The sequence below is a fragment of the Pipistrellus kuhlii genome, unplaced genomic scaffold (genome assembly GCF_014108245.1).
Source record: "Pipistrellus kuhlii isolate mPipKuh1 unplaced genomic scaffold, mPipKuh1.p scaffold_m20_p_25, whole genome shotgun sequence".
Classification (NCBI taxonomy): Eukaryota; Metazoa; Chordata; class Mammalia; order Chiroptera; family Vespertilionidae; genus Pipistrellus; species Pipistrellus kuhlii.
The window spans coordinates 152,666-179,748 of NW_023425524.1; the positions used below are offsets into that span (position 1 = coordinate 152,666).

Below are 27,083 nucleotides of genomic sequence, written 5' to 3' on the forward strand. Positions count from 1 at the left end.
CATTCAAGGCTGAACAGGAGCTTTGACTGAGCGCTGCCAGCAAGGGCTCCCGGGGGACTTCCCGAGACCGATGAGGCGTGAGCAGAGGTAGTTTTGTTTTTGTTTTTGTTTTTTTGAAAAGGGAGAGGAATGAGGGGTCCCCGGGGGTGTAAACAATGCCAATTAAAGGACCAGGAAGGAAAGAAGAAGATGCTGTTGCGAGCCAGAGGGGAAAAGGGAAGAGCATGCCCTTTGATTGGACTGTCGGGAGAGAAATGAGGACCAGAGAGGATCATTCCAAACCCATTAAGACACGAAGGGAGAATTAGATCAACAAGCCCATCAGGAAGCTGAGACGGTGGAATGGCTGCCGGGGGGGAGAGCCGCGGAGAAGCAGGGCCATTTATAAACACGTTTATCCGAGGGGTGGGGCTGCCGAAGATAGACACGGAGTGGCCAGATGAGGATGATCTCTGAACGCATAATAATCTGGCCACTCAGAGTGTGTGTGAGTGTGTGTGTGTGTGTGTGTGTGTGTGTGTGTGTGTGTGTGTTAGAGGCCTGGTGCATGAATTCGTGCATGGGTGGGGTCCGGTCAGCCTGGCCAGGGGGAGGCACTGTCCTTGTCACCTGGTGAAGGACAACCTGGTCGAACTGCCCCCTGGGACAACTGTTCCATTTGGGGGAGGAGGGGACATGGGTTCATCGGTCAACACTCACCACTGAGCCACACCGGCCGGGCATCACCATGAAACCTTTTGAATCCAGCAAGCTCCTCTGGATCCAGACCTGCTGTCTCCATCCAAACTCGGTTTCCACTGCCAACGTTTAGTTCTGGCTGCCTTTTGCACAGTCCTGGACATACTGGCGGTCACCTGCTGTCCATGTTAATTCCGACTCTTGTACTCCCCCCTCCTATCGGCGACACTGCGTGCTTTTAAAAATATATATATATTTTATTGATTTCTTACATTTCTTGAGAGGAGGGGAGAGGGATAGAGAGTTAGAAAAATCGATGAGAGAGAAACATCCATCAGCTGCGTCCTGCACACACCCCCACCGGGGATGTGCCCGCAACCAAGGTCCATGCCCTTGACCGGAATCGAACCTGGAACCTTTCAGTCCGCAGGCTGACGCTCTAGCCACTGAGCCACACCGGGTAGGGCAGCAACAGTTTTGGCTTCTCTCCCCCTGGACCTGAGCCTACCCCACACCCCTCCCTTCAGACGACCCCACCTCTGTGTGGCCTCAGGGGCCCGATCTCTGCCCCCTGCCCCCTTCCGGCTCCTGCAGGCAGAATTCCCCTCCGCCAAGGACTGCGCAGCCAGAGCCCTTTATTTCGAAATTCCCCGGGGCCTGTGCTTCCATCACTTCACTTGAAAGCCTATTTCACAGTCTAGTAGCTCTCTCACTGTCTAGGGGATTTCTCTTAACGTCTTCTAAAAATGTCCTTTTCTTCATTTTAAATCGATTACTCCTCGTTATACCGCTGATACCACCATAAATAACATGTCAACTTTGGGCAAGTATATATATGTATATCTTTTCCTCGTTTAACTTAAGACTGTATTTACATGAGTCCCCGGTCGCCCCGGCGGGTTTGGCTCAGTGCATAGAGCGTCGGCCTGCGGACCTAAAGGTCCCGGGTTCGATTCCGGTCAAGGGCACGTCCCTCTGTTGCAGGCTTCTCTCCGGCCCAGGCCCTGGTTGGGGCTGGTGCAGGAGGCAACCCCATGTGTCTCTCTCTCACATCCATATTTCTCTCTGTCTCTCCCCCTCTCTCTCCCACTCTCTCCAAAAAATCAATGGTGAAAATTAAAAACAATAAATAAAAATGTCGTCCTCGGTTCTCACTTAATCTCACAGCTCACGATAAAATTCTAACAGTGAGCTGTCCCACCGGAGGACCTGACTGCATTTTATTTCCTTCCGGCTTCATCCTAGAAGAAAACAAAATAATATTTAAGCAAAAACAGTTGTATAAATGATGACACATTTTTTCCCCCTAAACATTTCACCCAAAGAAAATGAATGGAGCCTGAGCAGCAAGATTAAAAGATGTTTAACACAGCCCTCTAGAAGGTTACTTAGGCAGTAAAAAAAGAAGTTTAAAGCACATCTCGAACCCGGCCAGTGTGGCTCAGTGGTTGAGCATCTACCTATGAACCAGGTCACGGTTCACTTCTCGGTCAGGGCACATGCCCAGGTTGCAGACTCGGTCCCCAGTAGGGGGCGTGCAGGAGGCAGCTGATCCATGATTATCTCTCATCATTGATGCTTTTTATCACTCTCTCCCTCCCTCTTCCTCTCTGGAATCAACAAAACATCCTATATAATAAAAACCTAATATGCAAATCCCGATCAAATGGCGGAATGACCGGCGCCTACGATGCACACTGACCACCAGGGGGCAGACACTCGACACAGGAGCTTCCTGTGAGGAGTGCTGCTCAGTCAGAAGCTGGGTTCAAGGCTGGCGAGTGCAGTGGTGGTGGCAGGAGCCTCTCCCGCCTCGGCTGTAGACGGGCAGTAAGGAGCGAGGGGTCCTGGACTGGAGAGGGCACAGGCGGGGCTGAGGGACTCCCCACCCGCCCTCCCAGTGCACGAAATTTTATACTCCGGGCCTCTAGCATTTAATAAATAAGTAGAGCACATCTCTAGTCACAGGATGTATCGCATCACAGTGAGTGATCAGCAAAGAAAGGCTGAGAATACCAAGTGGCAGGTTGTACAAACAACATATAAACGTGCCAGGACTGGTGTGGCTCAGTGGATAGAGCGTCGGCCTGCGGACTGAAAGGTCCCAGGTTCGATTCCGGTCAAGGGCATGTACCTTGGTTGCGGGCACATCCCCAGTGGGGGGTGTGCAGGAGGCAGCTGGTCGATGTTTCTCTCTCCTCAACATTTCTAACTCTCTGTCCCTCTCAATTCCTCTGTGTAAAATCAATAAAATATATTAAAAACAAAACAAAAAAAAACCAACATATACACGTGTGTGTCCTTTGTTACGTGATTCTAGGAATAGACCAACTGGTGAGAACATTCCGAGAGGCAAGCCTCAAGTGTTTAACCACCCTACGGAGCGAGGAGTCTCCTGGTCTCAGAGCAGAGGACTGAGGCTTTGGAATGCTTTTCCTGGGACCGCAATAAAGGCAACCACGCGATTACCAGTCGCAACGCTTTTCCCCTGGGGGTTTCGCGTTTTTCTTTTGTTTTGCTGGGGCATATGTAATGGGGAACGTGGCTGTAATTATCCTCGAGGGCTGAAACCCTAATCTCCACTGCTTAATTGAAATTTCCTCCGAAGCAAAGTGTTTTTCCTGGATCCTCCCCAGCAGAGAAAACATCTGAATGCTGATGGTCCCCCTGGGGAAAGGAATGTATACTCTCTCTGTCCCCCTCTCTCTAAGAAAACGATTCCTTTGGTTTCCATTGCCCCTTATTGGGAACCTCGTAAGCAAACGCAACTCGCTCTTCCCTACTTGAATATTTCAGTATCTATGTGTCAGGTTCGTTTCTGGCCAAGGGCGCATGCCCGGGTTGCGGGCTTGATCCCCAGTAGGGGGTATGCAGGAGGCAGCCGGGGTCAATGATTCTCTCTCATCATTGATGTTTTTATCTCTCCTTTCCTCTCTGAAATCAATAAAAACATATTTTAAAAAAGGTAGAGCTGGGACTGGTTTGGCTCAGTGGATAGAGCGTCGGCCTGCGGATTGAAAGGTCCCAGGTTCGATTCCGGTCAAGGGCATGTACCTTGGTTGTGGGCACATCCCCAGTAGGGGGTGTGCAGGAGGCAGCTGATCAATTATTCTCTCTCATCGATGTTTCTAACTCTCTATCCCTCTCTCTCCCTCGCTGTGAAAAATCAATAAAATATATCAATATATTTTTTAAAAAAAAGAAGGTAGAGATAGTTTAGAAAAATACTTTTATTTTTACAAGATAAACAACTTAAGTCTTACCAGATTATAGGGTGCTTTCACGATCAACACTGTCAGATTTAAGGCAGAACACTAAAAATCAAAAAAATGACAAACATCTCTCTTAAAAAATTATTCACATTATTTGTAGACAAAAATAAAGTTATTAAAATTGTCTCACTAACCATACACATAGGTTATAAAAAAAAAATTAAACGCTTTAAAAAAACACACATTTTACACCGTGTATCCTGGAAGTTTATTTACTAGTAATTCGCTAATATCTTTGCATTTCTCGGAAATATTTAGAGAAGCAATTTCATCGCTGTCTTCTTCAGAGCCATAGGATTTACTGCACTCTGACGGATTCGAGGGCAGGTAAGAACTCACTTGGGATGTCCCAATTGACTGGCTTTTTTCTAAAGACCTGCAATCAGTTTGCGTTTTCACGGCGCTGTCTGGACCCGTCTTTGTAGCTTTCGAAGGATGCGCGCTACTTTGGTCTAACTGGTTTTCTTTTTCCTCGGTCCAACAGGAAGACAAGTCACTGGTAGAGAGAGTAGATGCTTCCTCCAAACTTTCACCTCGAGTCTTGGGAGTATGAAATCTTTTGGATGAGCGCACTGGTGATCGGGCTGAAAAGGGCGGGGTAGGAATAAAACTCTGTTCACGGCTCTTTTTCCTGGTGGACAATCTTGTTCCACTAGACCTGCTGTTACATGGACTGTGTTTTGCATTTCCTGCCAATGGGGTCCTATCCTGAGCCCGTAAAATTCTACTGGTGTCGTCAAAACAGAAATCTTCAGAGGAGGAGGGGCTGGTGAAGTCATCTGAATAGTGCAGTTCTGAGAGGCTTCCAGAGCAACTGTATTTACTCGGCTGGCTTTCACTCGCGTTGGCAGGCAGAATGCCGTTCTTGGTGGTCTTGTCTTCTGTACCTTTCTCTCTTAGAATCTTGTCAAGAACTGCCCCCTGCTGGAAAACCAAGAAACTCGGGACTTCCGTCTCCACGCTTCCTTCCAAAACGTTTGTAGGAGCCAACCGTTCTGGAGCGATGGGGTCTGCGGGGCTCACAATGTCCTCCGACGAACCGTCGCCGGTTCGAGTCTCGCCACCGCCCGCCGTCTCTTCGGTGGCATGTTTCAGCTGCGTTCCTTTGGCCGGGCCGGGGTCATCCGAAACTCCCCTCGTCGACTTTGAAGGAGCGCCATTTCCAGCGAGAGACGTACCCGATTCTACATGCTTATTTTTAGGCAGCCGGTGTGGCTTCTGGTGCTGTTTTGCCGAGCTGAGCACTTTCGCTCTGGGTGCTGGGACTCGGGGTTTGGCGCCGAATATTTGCACCTGCATCTTCCGGTACTGTTCCCGCTTCTCGTGGACCAACAGCATCCCGGGATTCGTCTGCTTTAGACGCAGCTTCAGCGTATTGGTTAAGCCGTAGAGCAGCTTAGCCCGCGGAGCCATCCTGGAGGGGGCACCGTGGTTCTTTTCGAAACACTGACCTTTCTTAAGCTTCGCGTCCTGGTTCTTTCCATCCGGAAGACTCGCTGGCTTCCCGGGGCCCTCCACCGGAAGCTTCTCTCTCTTGGATTCAGACTTAGCTGTGGCTTTGGCAGGAGGAGATTCTGGCCGTTCCTTCTCCTCCGTCCTGTACAGCCAGGCTAAGTGCGGGTGGATGTGCGTCGGGCTTGTGACGGGCTGGTTGTACAGCACTGACAGCTCCACCAACAGAGCATTTAACAGAGGCAGCTGCCTTACCGTGTTCATTCGGTTTTGCTCGGGTGGAGGGTGAGCTGGGCTTGGATGGCCTGCCTCCACGCTCTGAGCACGAGCCAGGGGAGTAAGCACCGCGGGAGTCTCCCGAGCGCCAGAATTCGTACGTGTTAGAAGGTGTGCATGCGCTGGGGGATTGACAAGTTTTTCTTCGGGGAAAATACCATCCAGTTCCTCAGCTACATTCGCGTGACACTGAATGGTGACTTTGCCCCGTAGGGGAGGCCTTCTTTCCGGGGTCACGTGAGTGTAATACAGAGGCGGAGGACAAAACGTGTTGGTCTCCACGTCCAAGTCCGTGAAGTCCGTGACTTCCGTGTCTGGGCGGCCAGTCCTGCCCTCGCCGCTGGCATCTGGACACACAGACCTGGCTGCGCCCTTCTCCACGGAGCCCGTGTCGCCTGAGTTGGCCTCACTGGAGACCACGACCTCCGTCAAGTCCCTCTGTGCCTCCTGCTCGTGAGAACTCTTCGGGGGCCCCTCCGGGGGCCCCTCCGGGTCTCTTGGACTTGGGTCCGAGTTCGGCTGCGGCAGCTGTTTCTCCTGCTGGGCTTGGCAGCTGCCCTCCACGGCCCTCCGCGCCTCCCCGTCGTGCCCTCCGGCCCCGCGGGCGGTGAGGGGCCGCTCCAGGTGGCCCAGCAAGCTGCTCCCCAGGTCGGTCAGGCGGTAGGTCAGCGAAATGTGCCCCACGCGCTCCCCGACGTGGTTGTGCAGCGGGAAGCTCCCCCGATGCCCGTGGGAGCAGCAGGAGGCGGCGGGGCCCAGGACCCGCAGGGCAGCGGCGGCCAGCGAGATGCTGCAGGTGCCCAGCAGCCGCGGCGCGGGCGTCGGGCGGCCCGGGGGCAGCCGCAGCACCAGCGTGTACAGCGGGGTGGCCAGGAGCCGGCCGCACAGGGCGGCGGGGTGCAGGCGGAACAGGCAGGACTTGCCGCGGCCGAAGCTGAGCAGGCCGGGCCGGGGCTCCGGGGCGGCGGCGGCCGGGCCCCCCGGAGGGTACACCAGCAGCGTGGGGAAGTCCAGCAGGCGGAAGGCCACCGCGGGGCACAGGGAGCGCGAGGAGGCCTCCTCCTCCCCCGCCTCCTCCTCCGCCTCCTCCTCCTCCTCCGCCTCTTTTTCCTCTTCTTTCTCCTCCTCCACCTCCAGGCGCACCCAGTCCACCAGCAGCTCCAGCGAGAAGAGCCGCTCGGACATGGGGGCCGCCATTGCTGTTGCCACGGGAGACGCTGACGCGCGGCCGCGGCAAAGCTCGCGGCTGGTCTCGCGAGAGCGGGGAGAAGCGGCGCCGGCGCCTGCGCATGCGCGGGCTGGCCCCGGAGGCGGGAGGGGCCGCCCCTGCCGCTCTGCGGCTGTGGCTGCTGCAGCAGGGATTGTTGCCGCTGGAGGTGTTTTGCGGTCCGGACTTGTCCTCCTTCAATTGCTTCTGTTCATACCGAGGCTCATGAGAAAGCATGTTTTTTTATTTTTATTTTTATTTTTTTGCTTTGGTCATGTCCTCAGCCCCGCAGTTCCCATGCAGTTTAGGTGCGAGGTCAGGACATGATAAATGCATGCATATTAGAACTAAAAGGGATTCAGGGCTCCCTTTCCAGACCCCCAGGCTACAGAGGGTCAGGGACCTGTCTGCAGTCGCCTCTGTCTGGGGAATGAAGGCAGCACTGAGGGAGAGGATCAGGATTCTCTCTCATCCTAGATGTTTCTATTGCTCCCTCTCCCTTCCTCTCTGGAATCGAATATATATATTCGATTTAGTGGCCAGATTATTATGATCTCTGAACGCACCATCATCTGGCCACTCAGTGTGCTTATGTATAAAGGAGAGCTTGCAAATCTTGATATGTCAAGGGGCCAGGAGATAGTGGCCCCCAGCCTCTGGCTAGGAAGTCCTCTGCTTCTTTCTAACTACCCACAATGCAGTTCTTATGCATGGAAACACCTTATTTTATGCCCTAACCAGTGTGGCTCAGTGGATAGAGCGTGGGCCTGCGGACGGAAGGGTCCCGGGTTCGATTCCGGTCAAGGGCATGTGCCTTGGTTGCGGCCACATCCCCAGTGGGGGGTGTGCAGGAGGCAGCTGATGGGTGTTTCTAACTCACTATCTCTTCCCCTTCCTCTCTGTAAAAAAATCAATAAATATATTTCTTAAAAAGAGAGAAAGAGAGAGAGAACAAATGGCAAACGTGTCAGGAAACACGGGGACAAAGGGAAGATGTTCGCTCGTGTTGAGCAGCCAGAGCAGCGCGGCTGGAGTTCCAGGAGCAGCAATTAGCTCTGCACTCAGCCGGTTGTGCCAAATGCTTCCCTTCAGGCCCATTTTCGCGGTGCGAGGGGTGCCTCCTGCGTGTTTTCTGGGCGATTTCTCTTCACGTTCAGCCGCCTGCCGTGCTGTTGCCGTTGACGGCGCCTTTGGGACCCAGAACTAGATTGAGTCCACAGGAGCCACGGAAAGGGACGTGGCTGGATGGCGGTTGTGTTGTTTGCAAGGCCCGGAGGTGAGAGCTGGAGGGGAGGATGGGTCCTTGGGGATTCAGGCACAGGCGGCACCTGCGGCTGGACGTGCTCCTTCCTGGCTCGGCCGTGTTTGCCCACAGGCAGGATGCTTCTCACAGCCACAGACCATCAGCCCTGGAAGAAGCCAAAGACCATCTAGTCCGGCTGGTTTGTTACTATTATCGTAAATATACACGGAGCGGCCAGATGGTGACGATCTCTGAACGCATCATCATCTGGCCACTCGGTGTCTATCCTATAGAATAAAAGGCTCATGGGCACATGGTCCCCTCGACCAGGAGTTCGACCAGCAGGCAGGCCTGCCACCCGCCTATGTCCCCTCCTCCTGGCCAGGCTGGCCAGACCCCACCCATCACGAATTCATGCACTGGGCCTCTAATATAAATATAAATATATATAGTAGTGCTCTTTTGTTAATTAAATGAGATGATACCTGCAAAGCATTGAACGTTGAACCCAACACACAATGGACTCCGCTTCTGAACCGGTATCAGAAGCTTCTGGTTTCAAAATGGAGGCCATCCTGAGCTAGATTAAAAAAAAACAAAAAACAAAAAAACACACAAACACTTTATAAAAGTTATCTATCCGTTTAAAACGTCTCCCCAAACCCCAAAGACTTAGGGGGTTGGCAAAGCAAGTCCCAGGGCTGTGAGGGAAGCTCATTCAGCAGAGGGGGAGGACAGTAGCTCCCCTTTGAGAGAGAAGAAGAAAGCGAAGATTCATTTTCTCCCCAACTTAACGCATTTCCTTTGTTCCTAATAATTAAACTTAAAGCAGTGCCAGTTGTTTGTGAGACCTAGCAGGCGGGGCAAAAGGTGCACACTCCCAATTTGCGATTGAACAAAAACAGGTTTTAAATAAAGCAAGGGAAGCAGGAATTATACGCTTGTTTGTGTTTAAATGACCATAGGAGACGGCGAGGAAGTTGCCAGAAGCTCCTTGGTTTTCTAAGGAGCCTGGAGTTCACGGGCAGCTTGCCAGGAATTAATATCCGTGGAAGCCAACACGGAGGCTCTGAAACCCGCGACCTCCGGCCCCTCCACCCTGGCCAGAGGCACTGAAGTCCGCCCCGACAATGGGAAGGGGACTTGGGAGCGGACATCCTGTCCGAGAGAACACAGAGATTTAGAGCAAAAGTGACTGTTTCTGCCCTTTTCCTTGGCATGAAAGGAGCCTGAGAAGTCCGTTGAAAGAAACTGGCAGTGATGGATTCCTGAGCCCCGGGTAATGTCCACCTCCGCCCCTCCTTCCCTGTGTTTTCTCCACTTTTATTTTTTTATTTTATTTTATATTTTACTTTATTTTATTTTATTTTAAAGTGGAGCTGGGATTCCAACTCAGGAAGCTTATCTTCAGAGCCTTGTTCTTTTAAAAAAAAAAAAAATATATATATATATATATATATATATATATATATATTTTATTGAATTTAAAAATATATATATTTTATTGATTTTTAAAAATATATATTTTATTGATTTTTTGCAGAGAGGAAGAGAGAGGGACAGAGAGTCAGAAACATCGATGAGAGAGAAACATCCATCAGCTGCCTCCTGCATACCTCCTACTGGGGATGTGCCTGCAACCAAGGTCCATGCCCTTGACCGGAATTGAACCCGGGACTTTTCAGTCATTAGGCCGACGCTCTATCCACTGAACCATTCTGGTTTTGGCTATCTTATTGATTTTTAACAGAGAGTAAGAGAGAGGACAGAGAGTCAGAAACATCGATGAGAGAGAACTATCCATCAGCAGCCTCTTGCACACCCCCCACAGGGGACGTGCCCTCAACCAAGGCACATGCCCTCGACCAGAATCAAACCTGGGACCCTTCAGTCTGCAGGCTGACACTCCATCCACTGAGCCAAACCGGCCTCAGCACCTTGTTCTTTTTAAAATATATTTTTATTTATTTCAGAGAGGGAGAGAAAGATAGAAACATCGATGATGAGAATCTTGGATCAGCTGCCTCCTGCACGCCCCACACTGGGGTTCCAGCCTGCAGCCCGAGCATGTTCCCTGACCGGGAATCGAACCCATGACCTCCTGATTCCTAGGTCAACACTCACCACTGAGCCACACAGGCCTGGCACGTCAGCTGCTGTTGGTTGCAGTGTGTACAGAGGTGGACGACGAACCCAGGGCCCCGCATTGCCAGCGATGCCTTATAAATGTTGCAGGAATGGGACAAGATGTTTGTACTGTAGATGATTCCTTTTTAAACAGCCGGAGACAGAGGCCACCTGACCGGAGTGCGCGGCAAGCCCCGGCGGTCCCGTGTGGGCACAAACCAATTAAGTGGCGCTCTCGCTGAAATTGCTTTCCCGGCCAAGATGGAGAATGATGGATCACAGGGCACTCGCTCCCCATGTGAGGCTGAGAGAGGCTGCAGGCAAACCCGCCATGCTGAGGGGCTACCTGGGGGGTGGGGGAGCCACTTAATTCTTTGCACGGGGAAATCCCCCAGTGGGGTCTCACGTTTGTCCGCGCTCCGGGCCTGTAGGCCAGAAAGAGGGGGGACTGGTCTGCAGAGCAGAGCTGAGGAGGGGAGTCTGACTAGTGAGCGTTCTCGACCCCCGTGGACGGTAGGAATCGCCAGCTTGTTTTTTGGCCGTTTTTTATTTTGCACTGGCAGGTGACACTCAATATTATACCCGTTTCAGACAGCGTAGTGGTTAAGACATCTACTAGTATATACCTTATGAAGTGATTGCACCTGGCACCATACACAGTTATGAATTTATGCCAGACCCCACCCTGATAGGGGCCCGGTTGGTGGGGAGACGGGGGGAGGGTTCATGGGCAGTTGGCTGGCCAGTCCTGCCCCAGACAGGAGTGGGGGTGGGAGAGGGGTGATCGGGGGCTGGATGGGCCGGGGAAGGGTGGGGGAGATTGGGGGGGGGCAGTGGGGGTCCCCATCAGGCCAGTTGGTTGTCGCAGCATGCATCATAGCGACTGGTCGCTCACTTGGTGCTTTTATAGATAGATAGATAGATAGATAGATAGATAGATAGATAGGTAGGTAGATAGATTATAGATAGATAGATTCCTGGCTATATTCCCTAGGTTGTACTTTTATTAGTGCATCCCCATGGCTGTTTTGTCACTGCCATTCTGTACTTCATAATCCCAGCATCTTCTTCATCCAGTCCCCAGACTCCCTCCCCTCTTGGCTGGGGTGTTGTTGTTATTGAATGTACTTTTATGGACTTCAGAGAGGAAGGGAGGGAGAGGGGGAGAGAGAGAAACATCCATGAGGAGAGAGAATCTTGGATCAGCTGCCTCCTGCACGCCCCACTCTCGGGATGGAGCCCGAAACCCGGGCCTGTGCCCTGACCGGGAATGGAACCGTGACCTCCTGGGTCACGGGTGGTGAGCCAAGGCCGGATGGGCTTGTCAGGGAGTTTGGAACAAAGGAGAGCCAGATGCCCAGGACTCGCCAGGGCCAATTACTCTGACTCGGAGCAGGTGCAGCCAGGTCATCTCGCTTTTGCAGCTGCGGCTGCCAACGCGGGGCAGCGGCGGGAAGCCTGGGCCAGGCCATCCCCCCAGGAAGCTGCCAGGACCCACGCCTCCTGCGGGGAATCGAACCCCCAGCCCGGGGGACCGCACCCCCAGCGTTGGGATCTGCAGCCCGCAGACGCCATCCCAAGGTAGCACTCGGTGGAGTAACTAACCCCCACGCACGTCTCCTTGCAAATGCCCCCACGCCACGCGAGCCTGGCACCGCGCCTCGGGCACCGGCCCGCGCCCCCAGCCCCGCCCGCGCGCCCCGAGCCAGGGCGGAGGACGCATGCGCAGAGAGACCGCGGCCCGGGAGCGAGTGGAGGGCGCGGAGTGCGCCTGCGCGGCTAGGGGCGGGGCTTCCGGCCGGCGGGGCGGGGCCTGCGCGCGTGGTGGGCGGGGCTTAGGCCGCGTCTGTTTCCCTTTCCCGGCCTGCGTGTCTGTGACCCCGATCCCGGCCGGGTCCCCCTCTCCGGCGCACCGGATGGGCCGGCACGTGTTCCTCACGGGGCCCCCAGGTAACCCCGCTAGTCTCCGCCTCCCGGAGGCCGAGGGGTGCGCGAGTGGGCGCGCGGGGCATGGTGTAAGCATGGGGGCGCGTGGGTGCACAGAGAGGCGGGTGGGTGCACAGAGAGGCGGGTGGGTGCCCAGGGAGGCGCGTGGGTGCACAGAGAGATCTGTGGGTGCACAGAGAGACGCGTGGGTGCACAGAAAGGCGGGTGGGTGCACAGAGAGGCGTGTGGGTGCACAGAGAGACGCGTGGGTGCACAGAGAGGCGCGTGGGTGCACAGAGAGACGCGTGGGTGCACAGAGAGGCGGGTGGGTGCCCAGGGAGGCGCGTGGGTGCACAGGGAGGCGCGTGGGTGCACAGGGAGGCGTGTGGGTGCACAGAGAGGCCTGTGGGTGCACAGAGAGGCGCGTGGGTGCACAGAGAGGCGCGTGGGTGCACGGAGAGACCTGTGGGTGCACGGAGAGGCTCGTGGGTGCACAGAGAGGCGCGTGGGTGCACAGAGAGACCTGTGGGTGCACAGGGAGGCGGTTGGGTGCACGGGGAGGGGTGGGTGGGGGAGTGTGCACAGGGGCGTGTGGGGTGGGGGGGGTGCGTGGGTGGGGGTGCCGGCCTGGGAGCAGCTGGCCATCTCCCTTCTCGGAGAGGGAACTTTCTACGGATCCTGTGAGCATCGCTGCGGGTCTCCTCGGCATCTAGCATTCCCCCCCTGGTCAGCTGTCCCTCCTGGGCCCACCTTGCAGGCTGTCTCTGGTCCCAGGAGCCCCCACTGCCCGCGCACAGGGCAGGCCTGACAGCCGGGGACTCAGTGGGGCTTTTTCCTCTCCCCCCTCAGGCGTTGGGAAAACCACTCTGATCCAGAAGGCCAGCGAGGCGTTGAAGTCCTCGGGGGTGCCCGTGGATGGCTTCTACACGCAGGAAGTCCGGCAGGGCGGGAGGCGCATAGGATTCGACGTGGTCACGCTGTCCGGCCTGCGGGGGCCTCTGTCCAGAGTGGGGTACTGAGACTTGTTTTCCCGGGTGTTGCTTTCTCCCTGGGCACCGGGCTGAGCCGCAGCGCTCTGTTCTGCCTTGAAGAGCCTCAGGCCCTTGGCGATCTTAGAGCCGCGGTCGGCAGACCAGCGGCTCTCGGGCCCCCGGAGGGCGGCTCTTCCACAAAACACCACGGCCCGGGCGAGTCTGTGTGGAAGACGTGGCGTCAGAAGACGACGTTTACGTTTACACAATGCGGCTCTCCGGAGACATGTCCATCGTGGTGCTGTGGACACTTGGCTCTGTGGACGGATGAGCGTGCAGGCTGCTGCTCTGTTAGCGGCAGAAAACAGGGTGAAGTCCTCGCCTGAAAAACAGTCTAAAAATGCCGTGTCCCCCTCCTCGGAGCTCATTCCATGGGCTGGTGAGCCCCTCTCACGCGTGGTCCTAGTCTCGTTAGTTTCCCACGATGCCTCCGGGGGCTGGTCGGGGTGGCAGCTCCCCGGAGTGAGGGGTGGTCCCGCCAGGCCCGTGGCTGATGGTGGGCTCACTCAGCGGTAGCCCTGCTCTCAGCTCTGCACACGTCTGCTGTGTGTTTTTTTTCTAGTTTTTTTTTTTTTTTTTAAATATATTTTATTGATTTTGTACAGAGCGGAAGGGAGAGAGATAGAGAGTTAGAAACATCGATGAGAGAGAGAGTCATCCATCAGCTGCCTCCTGCACACACCCCCACTGGGGATATGCCCGCAACCAAGGTACATGCCCTTGACCGGAATCGAACCCGGGACCCTTCAGTCCCCAAGACGACGCTCTATCCACTGAGCCACACCGGTTTCAGCTGCTTGTTTGTTTTGAGAGAGAGAGAGAGAGAGAAAGAGACAAAAAACATCGATCGGTTGCCTCCTGGACGCACCCTGACCAGGGGTCAACCCTGAAAAAGCCTAGGTGTGTGTGCCCCGACCAGGAATTGAACCCCCGCCCTTCTGATGGACAGGACGATGCTCTCATCTCTAATGCTCCCATCCCTGAGCCGCCTGGCCAGGGCTGTGGGTGGGTGTGAGGATGACGTCGCCTCATGGGAAGGTCAGAGGTCAGTGGGGCAGCCCAGACTCCCTGTCTCCCCAGGGCGGCGCCCCCGCCAGGAACACGGGAGTGCCGGGTCGGGCAGTACGTGGTGGACCTGACCTCCTTTGAGCAGCTGGCGCTTCCGGTCTTGGACGTGAGTGTGGGTTCTGCTCCTGAGCCCCCACCCCCCAACCCCCACCCCCGTCTGTGGCGGTGCATGGTGGGAACTGCTGGCCCTGGACCCTGCCCCCGTCCCGGGTGTTTACAAACACACAGCGTGGCTGCCCCTGGACTGTCCCGGGGGAGGACAGATCGCCCCAAGAACAGGCTGGGCAGGAGCTGGGTTTTCCGGGCGGAACGGTCTCCAGGGCAGAGGGACATTGCCGAGCGACCGGGGAGGGGCCTGCTTCGTGGGCCTCTGGTCCCGGTGACCGTCCGTCCATCCGTCCGTCCGTCCGTCCTCCCAGGCAGGTGCAGGCCCGAGGGTGTGCGTCATCGACGAGGTGGGGAAGATGGAGCTCTTCAGCCGGCCCTTCCTGCAGGCCGTGCGGCAGGCCCTGGCCGCCCCGGGCACCGTGGTCCTGGGCACCATCCCGGTGCCCAAGGGGAAGCCGCTGGCCTTCGTGGAGGAGATCCGGAGCCGGGCGGACGTGCAGGTGGTCAGCGTGAGTATACGCGCCCCCGGTGACCGCAGACGGAGGGAGTGGGCGACGACCCGGATCCGCGGCTTTGAATGCCCCCCCTTGTAGCTCTCGGATAAGGTGACCAGATGCCCCGCTTTTGGCGGGACAGTCCCGATTTCTAACAATCTGTCCCGCGTCCCGCGGCGTTTTAAAAACAGTCCCGGTTTTGGGGAAAGAAAAATCGGTGGCGATCTAGGACTCTGAGCCCTCCTGCTCCCTCCTGCAGGTCACCAAGGAAAACAGGAACCACCTCTTGCCGGACATTGTGAGGAGCGTGCAGAGCGGCGGGAAGTGAGCCCTGGATGGGCCCGCCCGCCTGGTCAGCAGCCCTGCCCACCCGCCCTGCACTGAGCCCCCGTGGGCGCCCGGGAAAGCCTGCAGCTGGTTCCCATTAGGGGTTCCGAGGGCTGGCCTGCAGGCTGTTTATTTCCTCTGCAGCCGAGCGTCTGATTGGGGTGCATTCCGAGATGAGGAAGGTCCCCACACCAGATGGGAGCCACCCACCCGGTGAGGCCGTGAATGTGAGGGGGAGATGGTGGCGGGGAGGGGGTGCCGCCTCAGCCGTTCTGCACTTCACCCTGGAGAATCCCAGGTGCACCTGGTGTAGCCGGAAGGGAGGAGCCATCTAATTGTTAAAAAGGATTATTCTGAAAGAAGAGCATTTCAGGCCCTTCCCCCCCACCACCACCACCACCTCTTATTGTTTCCCTGTTTGCTTATTTATGAAATAAAAATGGTCGTGATGTCTATAGACACGGGGTCCTTGTGTGGAGGGGCGCTTGGCGTGGAGGGGGCACCTTGGGGCTCGGGGGGCGTGGGCGGGGTCAGGGGTCAGACTGGGGCTCCACCTGGGCCAGGTCCTTAACCCGTTCTGTGCCTCGCTTCCGGCCCCGAAAACGGGGAGATGGGTCGTTACATTTGGGGCGGCTGTGGCCACTGTGGAAGGGACCCCCCATTACCCCCGCTTGGCCCCCGCGCCCGGCCGGGCTGTCAGAGGGCGGTGGAGAGGGAGGGACTGCCTGCAGCCAGCGTGGAGGAGACCCTGATCCCCGGAATCAGGGGGTCACGGCCCTGGAGGGGCCGGTGCACTGGTGTGATTCAGCTCCATGGCTTTAGGTGATTTCTGGTGACGATCTAGGAATTTTTTTGTTGTTGCTTTTTTATTTAATTTAATAAATCTTTATTGTTCAGATTATTACAGTTGTTCCTCTTTTTTCACCCCCTCTAGGAATTTCTGTGATTTTCTTTTTATGGCCGTTCGCATTAGCTACGAACCTGGCCGGGGTCCTTGAGGAACTGCCTAGGACTCCTTTCGCTCTAGGTGTTCCTAAGGATTGCTCTTCCGAAGGGAGGGTCCCGGGTGAGTGAGGGGTCCCTCAGGGCGTGGGACCGGCCCCTCCAGCAGCAGGAACAGAACACAAAGAACTGGAAGCAGCAGTCAATATATAAACCCTTTAATTCCAAAAAAAATAGGCTTGTGCAGGTGGCCCGGGCCCTGGGGGGTGGGACTTCTTGGCCTGGGGAACAAGCGTGCGCCCCTAAGGACCGGGCCGGCTCTCCTGCGGGGATGTGGCTGTCACACGGGGCCGTGGACACGGCTGCATGCATGTCACCGGTTCACACGCACTAACATCAGCGTGAACACTACAGAGCAGTGAGCGTGTGCGTGGACGTGACTTCCGCGCCTGGGCTGGTGGCGGGCAGGGTGCGGTGGCCGCTAGGTGCTCTTTCTTGGTGGCGTGCATGCGTGTGCGTTTGCATGAGCGTGCGTGTGCGTGTGTTACTGTCGGCGGATGGTGCATGGCTTTTGTTTAAATCCAAATTCTGGAGCTTTGGGCCTCGTTCCCTCCGTGGGGCAGGTGGCGGGAGGGGAGGCCTGACCCCCTGGTTCTGCCCATCGTGTGAGAGTCTGTCCAGTAACCTGAGATCCAGTGAGCGTCCACTCCAGCTCTCCCCCGTCCGCGGGAGGGCTCAGTGGGTGACTGTTGGCTGCCTTTAGCTTTGGGGGAGCAGCAGGGGGCGAAGGGAAGGCGGAGCCGCGGGGGACCGGTCTCTCCTACTGCTCGTCCGAAGCGCTGCGCTGGGAGGCTGTGTCGTCCAGGCCCATGTCCTCCTGGCTGGCCCTCCGGCAGAGCACGCCGGGGCCCGCGGCCGGGCGCCCGCGGAGCTGGGCCTGCTCGGCGGCCTCGGCGGGGTCGCACGGGTCCGAGAAGTGCTTCCGGGGAGAAGAGGGGAGCGGGCGGCTCAGCTAACGGCACGGCCACTGCCAGCTCCCGTGCCAGGCTGCCCGCCCCGTACTGCTGAGTGCCAGCTGCAGGGGTGGGGGTGAATGCAGGTGCCCGCGCCGTCCCCAGGGGAGGGAGGGGCCCTCATGCACCTCCAGTAACTGCCCCGGGGCCTCACCCACCTCCAGGAACTGCCCCGGGGCCTCACGCACCTGCAGTAACTGCCCTGGGACCTCACCCACCTGCAGTAACTGCCCCGGGGCCTCACCCACCTGCAGTAACTGCCCCAGGACCTCATGCACCTCCAGTAACTGCCCCGGGGCCTAACCCACCTGCAGTAACTGCCCCGGGGCCTCACGCACCTCCAGTAACTGCCCCGGGACCTCACGCACCTCCAGTAACTGCCCTGGGACCTCACGCACCTCCAGGAACTGCCCCGAGACCTCACCCACCTGCAGTAACTGCCCCGGAACCTCACCCACCTGCAGTAACTGCCCCAGGGCCTCACCCACCTGCAGTAACTGCCCCGGGGCCTCACGCACCTCCAGTAACTGCCCTGGGACCTCACGCACCTCCAGGAACTGCCCCAGGGCCTCACGCACCTGCAGTAACTGCCCCGGGACCTCACCCACCTGCAGTAACTGCCCCGGGGCCTCACCCACCTGCAGTAACTGCCCCAGGACCTCACGCACCTCCAGTAACTGCCCCGGGGCCTAACCCACCTGCAGTAACTGCCCCGGGCCCTCACCCACCTGCAGTAACTGCCCGGAGCCGGGAAGGAGCCGGGAGCCTGCAGCCTGACACGGATATGGTACCCCATGTCCCCCGTGTACCCCGATGCCTCCCGTGTGCCCCCGGCCCAGGACAGAAGAGCACGGCTGGATGCCGGACACGGGTCTCCGCAGCTGGCTGGAACCTGCCTGAGTGGCAGTCCCTTGTGGGGGAGTCCTCGGACCTCTCTCCAAAGTGGACGCAGACACGCAGGCGGCCGCTCGGCTCTGAGCCGACCTCGCTCGGGAGTCCGTGGCCATGGGACCCAGTGCCGCCATGTGCCTGCCTGTCCCCTGCCCCGTCCCTCGGGCTGGGAGTGGTGTGAAGACAGTGTGGTGGCCCCTGGTCCCCCCACTGCCGGTGAGGGGGGACATCCCCACGTCCGCGCAGGCTCGGGGGGCCTGAGCTGTGACACCCTTCAGCTGGGCAGATGCCTCTTGTCTGACCTGTCACCTGTCACTGAGGGGGGGGGGGTGTTAAGAAGTGGGTCTGGCCGAAGCCGGTTTGGCTCAGTGGATAGACCGTCGGCCTGGAGACTGAAAGGTCCCAGGTTCGATTCCGGTCAAGGGCATGGACCTTGGTTGCGGGCACATCCCCGGTGGGGGGTGTGCAAGAGGCAGCTGGTCGATGTTTCTCTCTCATCGACATTTCTAGCTCTCTATCCCTCTCTCTTCCTCTCTGTAAAATATCAATAAAATATATTTTAAAAGCCGAAACCGGTTTGGCTCAGTGGATAGAGCGTCGGTCTGCGGACTGAAGGGTCCCAGGTTCGATTCCGGTCAAGGGCATGCACCTTGGTTGCGGGCACATCCCTAGTAGGGAGTGTGCAAGAGGCAGCTGATCGATGTTTCTAACTGTCTATCCTCTCTGTAAAAAATCAATAATATATATATATTTTTTAAAAATAAAGAAAGAAAGACCTTATGCTCTCCAAAAAAAAGAAGGGGGTCTGGGCAGCAGGACGGGCCACCAGCCAGGGTCCCCGCCTCCTGTCCCCCCTCTCCACCCCGGACACGGCTTACCCTCTGGGCCTGGCTGGCGGCCCGGGCCGAGGGGCCGAGCGCCAGGTTGACGCTGCTGGAGGACTGGGTGTCGCTGGTGGCGCCGCCCTCGGCGGCCGAGAGCCCGGAGATGACCAGGGCGCTGGAGAAGCTTCTCTTGCCGAACAGGAAGCTGAGGGTGGAGCTGCTGGAGGAGCCCAGGCTGGAGCGCACCAGGGCCTCGGCCCGCTCCCGCACGCCCAGGGGCCCGGGCGCCGCGGGCGGCGGCTGCGAGTGCAGGGAGGCGGCCGAGCCGCGCAGGGAGAGCCGGCTGCCCTCCGGCCGGGCGGCCAGGCCGAGGGCCGAGGAGGACGTGGGGAGGGCGGCCGGGCGGCCCTCCAGGATCGGGCCGGACGCGCTCAGATAGGGGGGCCGTGGGCTCAGCGCCCCATGGGCCTGGACGGACTGGCTCCGGCCCTTCCTCCGGCCTTGAAGGGAAAGCAGCTCTGGTTGGCATGGGGTGGGCACCCACGTCCCTGCCAGCGCAGGGAGGTGGGCTCCCTGCTCTGCCTGGGCCCCAGGGAGGTCCCCCAAAGAGCCACAGGCTGACCCAGGACACCCCAAGGCCGGCGGGAGACATGGGTGGGAGCAGCAGCCGGGGAAGGGACCCGCCTGTTTGCCGGAACTTTCCCGGCTTTGACACTGAAGTCGTCCTTTCCGGCCGAAACCGGTGTGGCTCAGTGGACAGAGCGTCGGCCTGCGGACTGAAAGGTCCCAGGTTCGATTCCGGTCAAGGGCTTGTGCCTTGGTTGCGGGCACATCCCCAGTAGGGGGTGAGCAAGAGGCAGCTGGTGGATGTTTCTCTCTCGTCGATGTTTCTAGCTCTCTGTCCCTTCCTCTCTGTATATAAAAATCAATAGCATGTATTTTAAAAATAAAAATAAATAAGTCGTTTGTTCCTGGAGTCCTGGCCCGATACGCCAGCAGCGTCACTCATCCTGGGTCTCTGAGCCCCGTGCCAGGCCCTGGGTGCCCCTGCCTCCCACCCGCAGTGACGGAACCACGGAAGGGGCCACCCCCACGGAGCCGCCCGGCCCGCAGGCCTGGGGCGACCCTCGCCGCGGGCAGTGTGGCCGCCTGGTGTGGGGGTCTCAGGGCGCCAGGCCCCTCCGCGGAGTCCCTGCCGACTAGCTCAGTGGTCGGCAGACTCATCCATCCACAGGGCCCAATACCAGCAGCACCACGATGGACATGTCTTTGGAGAGCCACGTTTTTTAAACGTAAACATCTCCGAACGCCACGTCTTCAACACAGAGTCGCCCGGGCCGTGGTGTTTTGTGGAAGAGCCACCCTCCAGGGGCCCGAGAGCCGCCTGTGGCTCTTGAGTAAGGTGACCAGACATCCTGCTTTTGGCGGGACAGTCCCGACTTTTGAACAATTTGTCCTGCGTCCTGCGGCGTGTTAAAAAAGTCCCGAGGGCCAAAACCGGTGTGGCTCCGTGGATAGAGCCTCGGTCTGCGGACTCAGGGGTCCCCGGGTTCGATTCCGGTCAAGGGCATGGACCTTGGCAGCGGGCACATCCCCAGTAGGGGGTGTGCAGGAGGCAGCTGGTCTATGTTTCTCTCTCATCGATGTTTCTAGCTCTCTGTCCCTCTCCCTTTCTCTCTGTAAAAAATCAATAAAATATGTATTTTTAAAAAAAAAAGACTCGATTTTTGGAAAGTCCCGTTTTTAAAAAGTCTCCCCCCCCCCCCCCGGCCTCTCTCAGCAGCCCTAGTCCCGCCGCACCCACCTGTGTTCCGTACCCCCTCCCGGGGTGACCAGTGGTGGGTCCCCTCTCTTCCTGGCTGCTCCTGGCCGCCCGCACTCGGGGCGCTGCCGCGGCCTGTGGACGGGGCCCCCGCTCCGTCCCCGTCCTCGATGCTGCCGCCCGCACGCTGCTCGGCGTGGCAGTCCTTGCGCATCCTGGGACGGAGAGAAGCCACTGGGGTTCCTTCTCCCCAGGACTCTCTCATACCCCCAAGTATCAGTTTGGTACTCATGATGCACCGGTTTGGTACCCAGGATGCACCGGTTTGGTACCCAGGATGCACCGGTTTGGTACCCAGGATGCATCGGTTTGGTACCCAGGATGCACCGGTTTGGTACCCAGGATGCACCGGGTTGGTACCCAGGATGCACCGGGTTGGTACCCAGGATGCATCGGTTTGGTACTCATGATGCATTGGTTTGGTACCCAGGATGCACCGGGTTGGCACCCAGGATGCACCGGGTTGGTACCCAGGATGCATCGGTTTGGTACTCATGATGCATTAGTTTGGTACCCAGGATGCACCAGTCTGGTACCCTCAGCCTCCACCAGAGCCTCAGCTCGGAGCCGGAGGGGGACACGGGCCCGTTCAGACAGAACCTCCCGGAATTCACTCCAGCTGACCGGGGACCGCCCGCCCGGCCGGCGTGGCTCAGTGCTCAAGTGTTGACCTAGGAACCAGGAGGTCACGATCATATTCCAGGTCAGGGCACACGTCCGGGTTGCGGGCTCGGTCCCCAGTAGGGGGCGTGCAGGAGGCAGCGGTTGATGATCCTCTCATCATTGATTTGTCTCCCTCTCCCTCCCTCTCTGAAATCAATAAAAAAATGAGCCGAAACCGGTGTGGCTCAGTGGTAGAGCGTCTGCCTGCGGACTGAAAGGTCCCGGGTTCAATTCCGGTCAAGGGCATGTGCCTTGGTTGCAGGCACATCCCCGGTAGGGGGTGTACAGGAGGCAGCTGATGGATGATTCTCTCTCATCGAGGTTTCGGGCTCTCTCTCCCTCTCTGTAACAAAATCAATAAAATATATTTAAATAAAAATAAAAACCACCACCAGTGACTGGCACAACCAGGGGAGGAGACTGACTGACAGGTGAGCGCCGAGGCAGGTGAGGGTCCTAAGAACCCCAAACCCCTGGCTGAGCTGCTCGCCGACTGCTGATGGCGACGCGCCCTCTGCAGGTGGCACGTGGGGATGGATGATGTCCGTGACCACACGTGGCCGTGGCCGTGGCCGTGGCCGTGGCCGTGGCCAGGATATTCGTGCCGGTGCGGGGCCGGGACCCACCTGAGCCACTTGGTGCGGAGCCAGGCCCGGATGCCGTGCAGCGTGACGGGGCCGCACCAGAGGCCGCGCAGCTGGCCGTGGCTGCCCAGGTAGGAGGTGGTCAGCGGGGACACGTACATGGGGTAGCCCAGCGGCTGGTCGCAGGACGAGCAGATGAGGTTGCGCAGCACCTGCCGGTGGTTCTGGATGCTGCCGCGCTCCGGGTTGCGGTTCCGCAGGAAGATGAGCTCCTGCTGCTGCCCGGCCCACAGGCCCCGCACGCACTCCTTGTTCACCTGCGGGGGGCGGGCGGGAGGAGGGGGCGGCGGGTGGAGGGACCCGGCCTGGGCCCTCCTGCAGCCAGAATAGGACTCTGGTCTGGTACCCACGACGCACCGGTTTGGTACCCAGGATGCACCAGTTTGGTATTCAGGATGCACCGGTTTGGTACCCAGGATGAACCGGTTTGGCACCCATGATGCACCGGGTTGGTACCCAGGATGCATCAGTTTGGTACTCATGATGCATTGGTTTGGTACCCATGATGCACCAGTCTGGTACCCATGATGCACCAGTCTGGTACCCATGATGCACCAGTCTGGTACCCATGATGCACCGGTCTGGTACCCATGATGCACCGCTTTGGTACCCATGATGCACCGCTTTGGCCAGAGCTGTCTGCCCAAGCACCATGGCAGGCCTGCCTGGGGGAGTGGCCAGTGGTTGGAAGCTTAGGCAAGGAAGAGCCCTTGAGAAGGAAGTGCTCGGGCCCAGGAGTCGTTCTGAGGGAAAGATCCAGAATTTCAGAGGATTAGAAATCCCCTCCCCGCACCCCCGTCTTAGAGCAGTGGTCGGTGGGCAAACTCATGAGTCCACAGAGCCAGCTAGCAACAGGGCAACGACGGACATGTCTTTGGAGAGCCACGTTTTTTAAACGTAAACGTCTCCTAACGCCACGTCTTCCACACAGACCCGCCCAGGCCGTGGTGTTTTGTGGAAGAGCCGCCCTCCGGGGGCCAAAGAGCCACAGGCGACTCGCGAGCCGCGGTTTGCCGACCACGGTCTTAGAGGAAGAGGGGGTGGGGGGGAGAGAAGCATCCACGATGAGAGAGAATCGTGGACCGGCTGCCTCCGGCACGCCACCCACTGGGGATCCAGCCCACAACCCGGGCCTGTGCCCTGACCGGGAATCGAACCGGGACCTCCTGGCTCTTAGGCCGACGCTCAGCCCCTGAGCCACACCAGCCGAGCTTTAAAAACAAATAGATGCCAAAACCAGTGTGGCTCAGTGGATAGAGCGTCGGCCTGTGGACTGAAAGGTCCCGGGTTCGATTCCGGTCAAGGGCATGTACTGTGGTTGCGGGCACATCCCCAGTGGGAGGTGTGCAGGAGGCAGCTGGTGGATGTTTATCTCTCATGGATGTTTCTAACTCTCTACCCTCTCCCTTCCTCTCAGTAAAAATTCAATAAAATATTTTTTTTAAAAAAAACCATAAAACAACAAGCAGATGCCCTTCTACCAGGACTTGCCGAAGCCCTGGCCTGCGCACCGGTCACCGGGGGCGGGAGCGGCCGCTCTGAGGCTCCGTCTGCTCAGACGTCCGTGCCAGCCCCCCGGCTCCCCCCCCGCCTCTCGCACCCAGGCCCGGCCCTGGCCCCGCTCGGTACCTTGATCACCTTGAAGCTGAGGAAGCTCCGGTGCAGCATGATGACCTTGAACTCGTCGGCACCGTCGTCCACCACGTGTCGCAGCGTCAGCAGCTCCTCCCGGTTGGCAAGCACCGCGCCCCGCCAGGCCGGGTCGCCCTCATGGCAGATGACCACCGTGCGCTCGAAGGCCCGGATGGCCTCGAACAGGACCGCGGGGTCCTCGTACTCGTCCGGGCAGGTGAACTGGTCCTGGGGGGGGGGGGGGGCGGGGGGAGGGGGGTGAGGACGGGGCCGAGGCTGGGGGACGTCCACTCCCAGGCCTCACCCCTGCTCTTTTTTTTTTTTTTAATATATTTTATTGATTTTTTAAAAATATATTTTATTGATTTTTTTACAGAGAGAGGAAGGGAGATAAAGAGTTAGAAACATTAATGAGAGAGAATCATCGATCAGCCGCCTCCTGCACACCCCTTACTGGGGATGTGCCCGCAACCAAGGTCCATGCCCTCGACCGGAATCGAACCTGCGACCTTTCAGTCTGCAGGCCGACGCTCTATCCACTGAGCCAAACCGGCTTTAGTTATTTTATTGATTTTTTACAGAGAGGAAGAGAGAGGGATAAAGAGTTAGAAACATCCATGAGAGAGAAACATCGACCAGCTGCCTCCTGCACACCCCCCACTGGGGATGTGCCCGCAACCAAGGTCCATGCCCTTGACCGGAAAGATCTGGAATGGGCCCTGGTTGGTGTGGCTCAGTGGATAGAGCGTCGGCCTGCAGATGGAAAGGTCCCAGGTTCGATTCCGGTCAAGGGCATGGACCTTGGTGGCGGGCACATCCCCAGTGGGGGGTGTGCAGGAGGCAGCTGATCCATGCTTCTCTCTCATCGATGTTTCTAACTCTCTATCTCTCTCTCTTCCCCGCTGTAAAAACTCAATAAAATATATTTAAAAAATAAAATAAAATAAGGAGGGTGCTGACCTGGTGCAGCTTGAGGGCCATCCTGATGGCCGGGGCCAGCACCCTCTGCAGCAGGTCCATGTCGGCGAACACCCATTCGTCCCGGGCGGCCAGCCGGAAGTCGCCCTTGAAGAGGGCATGCAGGCCGTGCAGGAAGGAGTCCAGGCTGCAAGACAGGGTTTCTGAGGGCCCGTCCGTCCCTCAGAGCCGCACCACGGTCACGTCTGAATGCGTCCCAGCGAGCGAGGCAGAGCAGTGCCCACGCTGGGCTGCCAGGCCAGGCTAACCCAGGAGTCAGTGTTCCAGGTCACCCGGTATTTTTTCCAAAGGTTTTCTCATTGGTTTGGAGAGCAAGAGGAAGGAAGAGGGAGAGAGGGAGAGAGAGAAACCTCGATGGGAGAGAGAAACATCCATCGCCTGCCTCCTGCAGGGCCCACAGGGGGATGGAGCCCACAACCCGGGCCTGTGCCCTGACCGGGAAGCGAACCAGCCACCCTTCTGTGCACAGGAGGACGCTCAGGGACCTTTCAGTTCCCAGGCAGATGCTCTATCCACTGAGCCACACCGGTTTCGGCTGCTGGGTCTCTTAACATGACACTTGGAAACCGTTTGAGATCCGGAATCAGGTCTTTGCAAGCACACCCATGCATTGAACTCTGACCTATGAAATGCAGGGCGTGGCTGTTTAGGGTGAGGCCGAGGTGGGGGTTCTGTACAGGGGTGCGGGGGCTCCAGCCTCTCTCACACGGTGGACAATCGGTTACCGCCCCCTGCAGGTCACCCCTGCCCTGGGAACGCGGGGCGGGGCTTACAGGGGTGGGGTCCCCCGGAAGGCGAGCCTGCCCCCCAGACCACTGCATGGCTCCCAGATGGAGCTCGTCGCCGCCATTGGACTGTCACAGAGTATTAGGAGCCGTTTGAAACCCGGGCGATCCCGTCCACACCGGGCTTGGAAAGCGGCCGGAACGCGCGGCGCTGAATCGGAAAATAAACAAAGCCGGGCTCAGCAAGGAACACCTGGGCCGGGGTCTCGCGGAGAGCCGGCTCCGGGGGAGCCTGGGGGAACCGCTCAGCCCAGCCTGCAGGCGCGCGGAGCCTTCTGTGTGCCATGGGCACGGGAAGTCTGACATTTCTAGGAACCTTCGAATCCGGGGAGATGCGGATCACGGCCGGGGTGCTGGGACGCGAGCCGGGACCCCTGTGAATGCAAGGTCGGGGGCTCCGCGGTGCGGCAGGGACCGGGGCTGAGGGACAGGGCACCTCCGTGTGGCTTCTGTTCTGCGAGAGGAGAGGCCCCGGCTGTTTTTCACGCAGAGAGAGCAGGGCCCGTAGGATAAGGTGACCAGACATCCCGCTTTTGGCGGGACAGTCCCGATTTTTAACAATCTGTCCTGCATCCCGTGGCGTTTTTTTTGGTTTTTTTTTAAAGTCCCGATTTTTGGCCAAAACCGGTGTGGCTCAGTGGATAAAGCGTCGGCCTGCGGACTGAAAGGTCCCGGGTTCGATTCCGGTCAAGGGCATGCACCTTGGTTGCGGGCATAGTATCCCCAGTAGGGGGTGTGCAGGAGGCAGCTGATGGATGATGCTCTCTCATCGATGTTTCTAACTCTCTATCCCTCTCTCTCCCTCTCTGCGAAAAATCAATAAAATATATTTAAAATAAAATAAAATAAAAAAGTGATTGAAAGGCCTGTGAAAGCGATGCCGGTGGCCGTCCAGCCCCCGCTCCCCCGCGTACCTGAGCGCCAGGCTGTGCGAGGCGGTGCCCAGCGCTCTCCTGCCCAGGATGCAGAGGGCGAAGGCCAGGGTCACCAGCGGGGAGTCCTCATCACTGTCCAGGGTCTGCGGGGCCTGAAGGAGCAGATCAGGGGCTGTTACTTCCCGTCACCGCTGCCCGCGTGCACCACAGCGTCACCCGGCGGGGAGAGGGGACCGAGGCACAGGAGGGCCATGCAGCCTCCCCGATGGGGGGCACTGGGCACCGCTTCCCGCCCAAAGTCCTTTCTTCGTGGCCGGCACGCCAAGGGGACTCCAGGCGGGGAGAGGCTGGCAGGGACCACGGGGAGACGGACTGGCAGGGTCCCCCATCGGAGCTACGGCTGCTGAGTTCTCCCCATGGCTAGCACTGACCAGCGGCCAGTGCCTTTTCCTCCTTTATTTTATTCGTCTACCGGAGAGGACGGGGGAGGGACGTGCTGTACAGTTTTCCTCGTTCACTTTTTTAAAAACAAACAAACAACTTAGTATTGATTTCAGAGAGGAAGGGAGAGGGAGAGAGAAACCTCCGTGATGACAGAGAAGCATGGGCCGGCGAAGCATGGACCGGCTGCCTCCTGCACGCCCATCCCTGGGGATGGAGCCCGAAACCCGGGCCTGTGCCCTGACCGGGAATCAAACCCTGACCTCCTGGTTCACAGGTCGAAGCTCAACCCCTGAGCCATGTGGGCGGGCAGTTTTCCTGTTTTGTTTTTTTTGTTTGCTTGTTTTTAACATATTTTATTGAT

The 27,083-nt window shown here is 58.0% G+C and overlaps 3 protein-coding genes across 3 annotated transcripts in view; 1 reads left to right on the forward strand and 2 right to left on the reverse strand.

The window, feature by feature from the left end:
- Positions 1-3,893: 3,893 nt before the first annotated feature.
- Positions 3,894-6,884, reverse strand: MAP10 (microtubule associated protein 10). Its single transcript, XM_036453528.2, has one exon. It carries the CDS (start codon positions 6,873-6,875, stop codon positions 4,137-4,139), a length of 2,739 nt encoding a protein of 912 aa, XP_036309421.1. The 5' UTR covers positions 6,876-6,884; the 3' UTR covers positions 3,894-4,136.
- Positions 6,885-12,064: 5,180 nt separating this feature from the next.
- On the forward strand, positions 12,065-16,066 carry NTPCR (nucleoside-triphosphatase, cancer-related). Its single transcript, XM_036453490.2, has 5 exons — positions 12,065-12,205; positions 13,031-13,193; positions 14,293-14,386; positions 14,700-14,897; positions 15,142-16,066. Exons 1-5 carry the CDS (start codon positions 12,172-12,174, stop codon positions 15,208-15,210), a joined length of 558 nt encoding a protein of 185 aa, XP_036309383.1. The 5' UTR covers positions 12,065-12,171; the 3' UTR covers positions 15,211-16,066.
- A 293-nt stretch (positions 16,067-16,359) lies between these two features.
- The window catches only part of PCNX2 (pecanex 2), a 43,656-nt gene continuing 32,932 nt past the window's right edge, over positions 16,360-27,083 (reverse strand). Inside the window, exons 28-34 of the mRNA XM_036453368.2 lie at positions 26,318-26,430; positions 24,601-24,745; positions 23,638-23,868; positions 21,991-22,265; positions 20,684-20,856; positions 18,934-19,379; positions 16,360-17,130 (exon numbers count right to left, since the gene is read on the reverse strand). Coding sequence (XP_036309261.1) covers positions 16,972-17,130; positions 18,934-19,379; positions 20,684-20,856; positions 21,991-22,265; positions 23,638-23,868; positions 24,601-24,745; positions 26,318-26,430 — 1,542 coding nt within the window. The 3' untranslated portion in view covers positions 16,360-16,971. The remainder of the gene's footprint in view (positions 17,131-18,933; positions 19,380-20,683; positions 20,857-21,990; positions 22,266-23,637; positions 23,869-24,600; positions 24,746-26,317; positions 26,431-27,083) is intronic.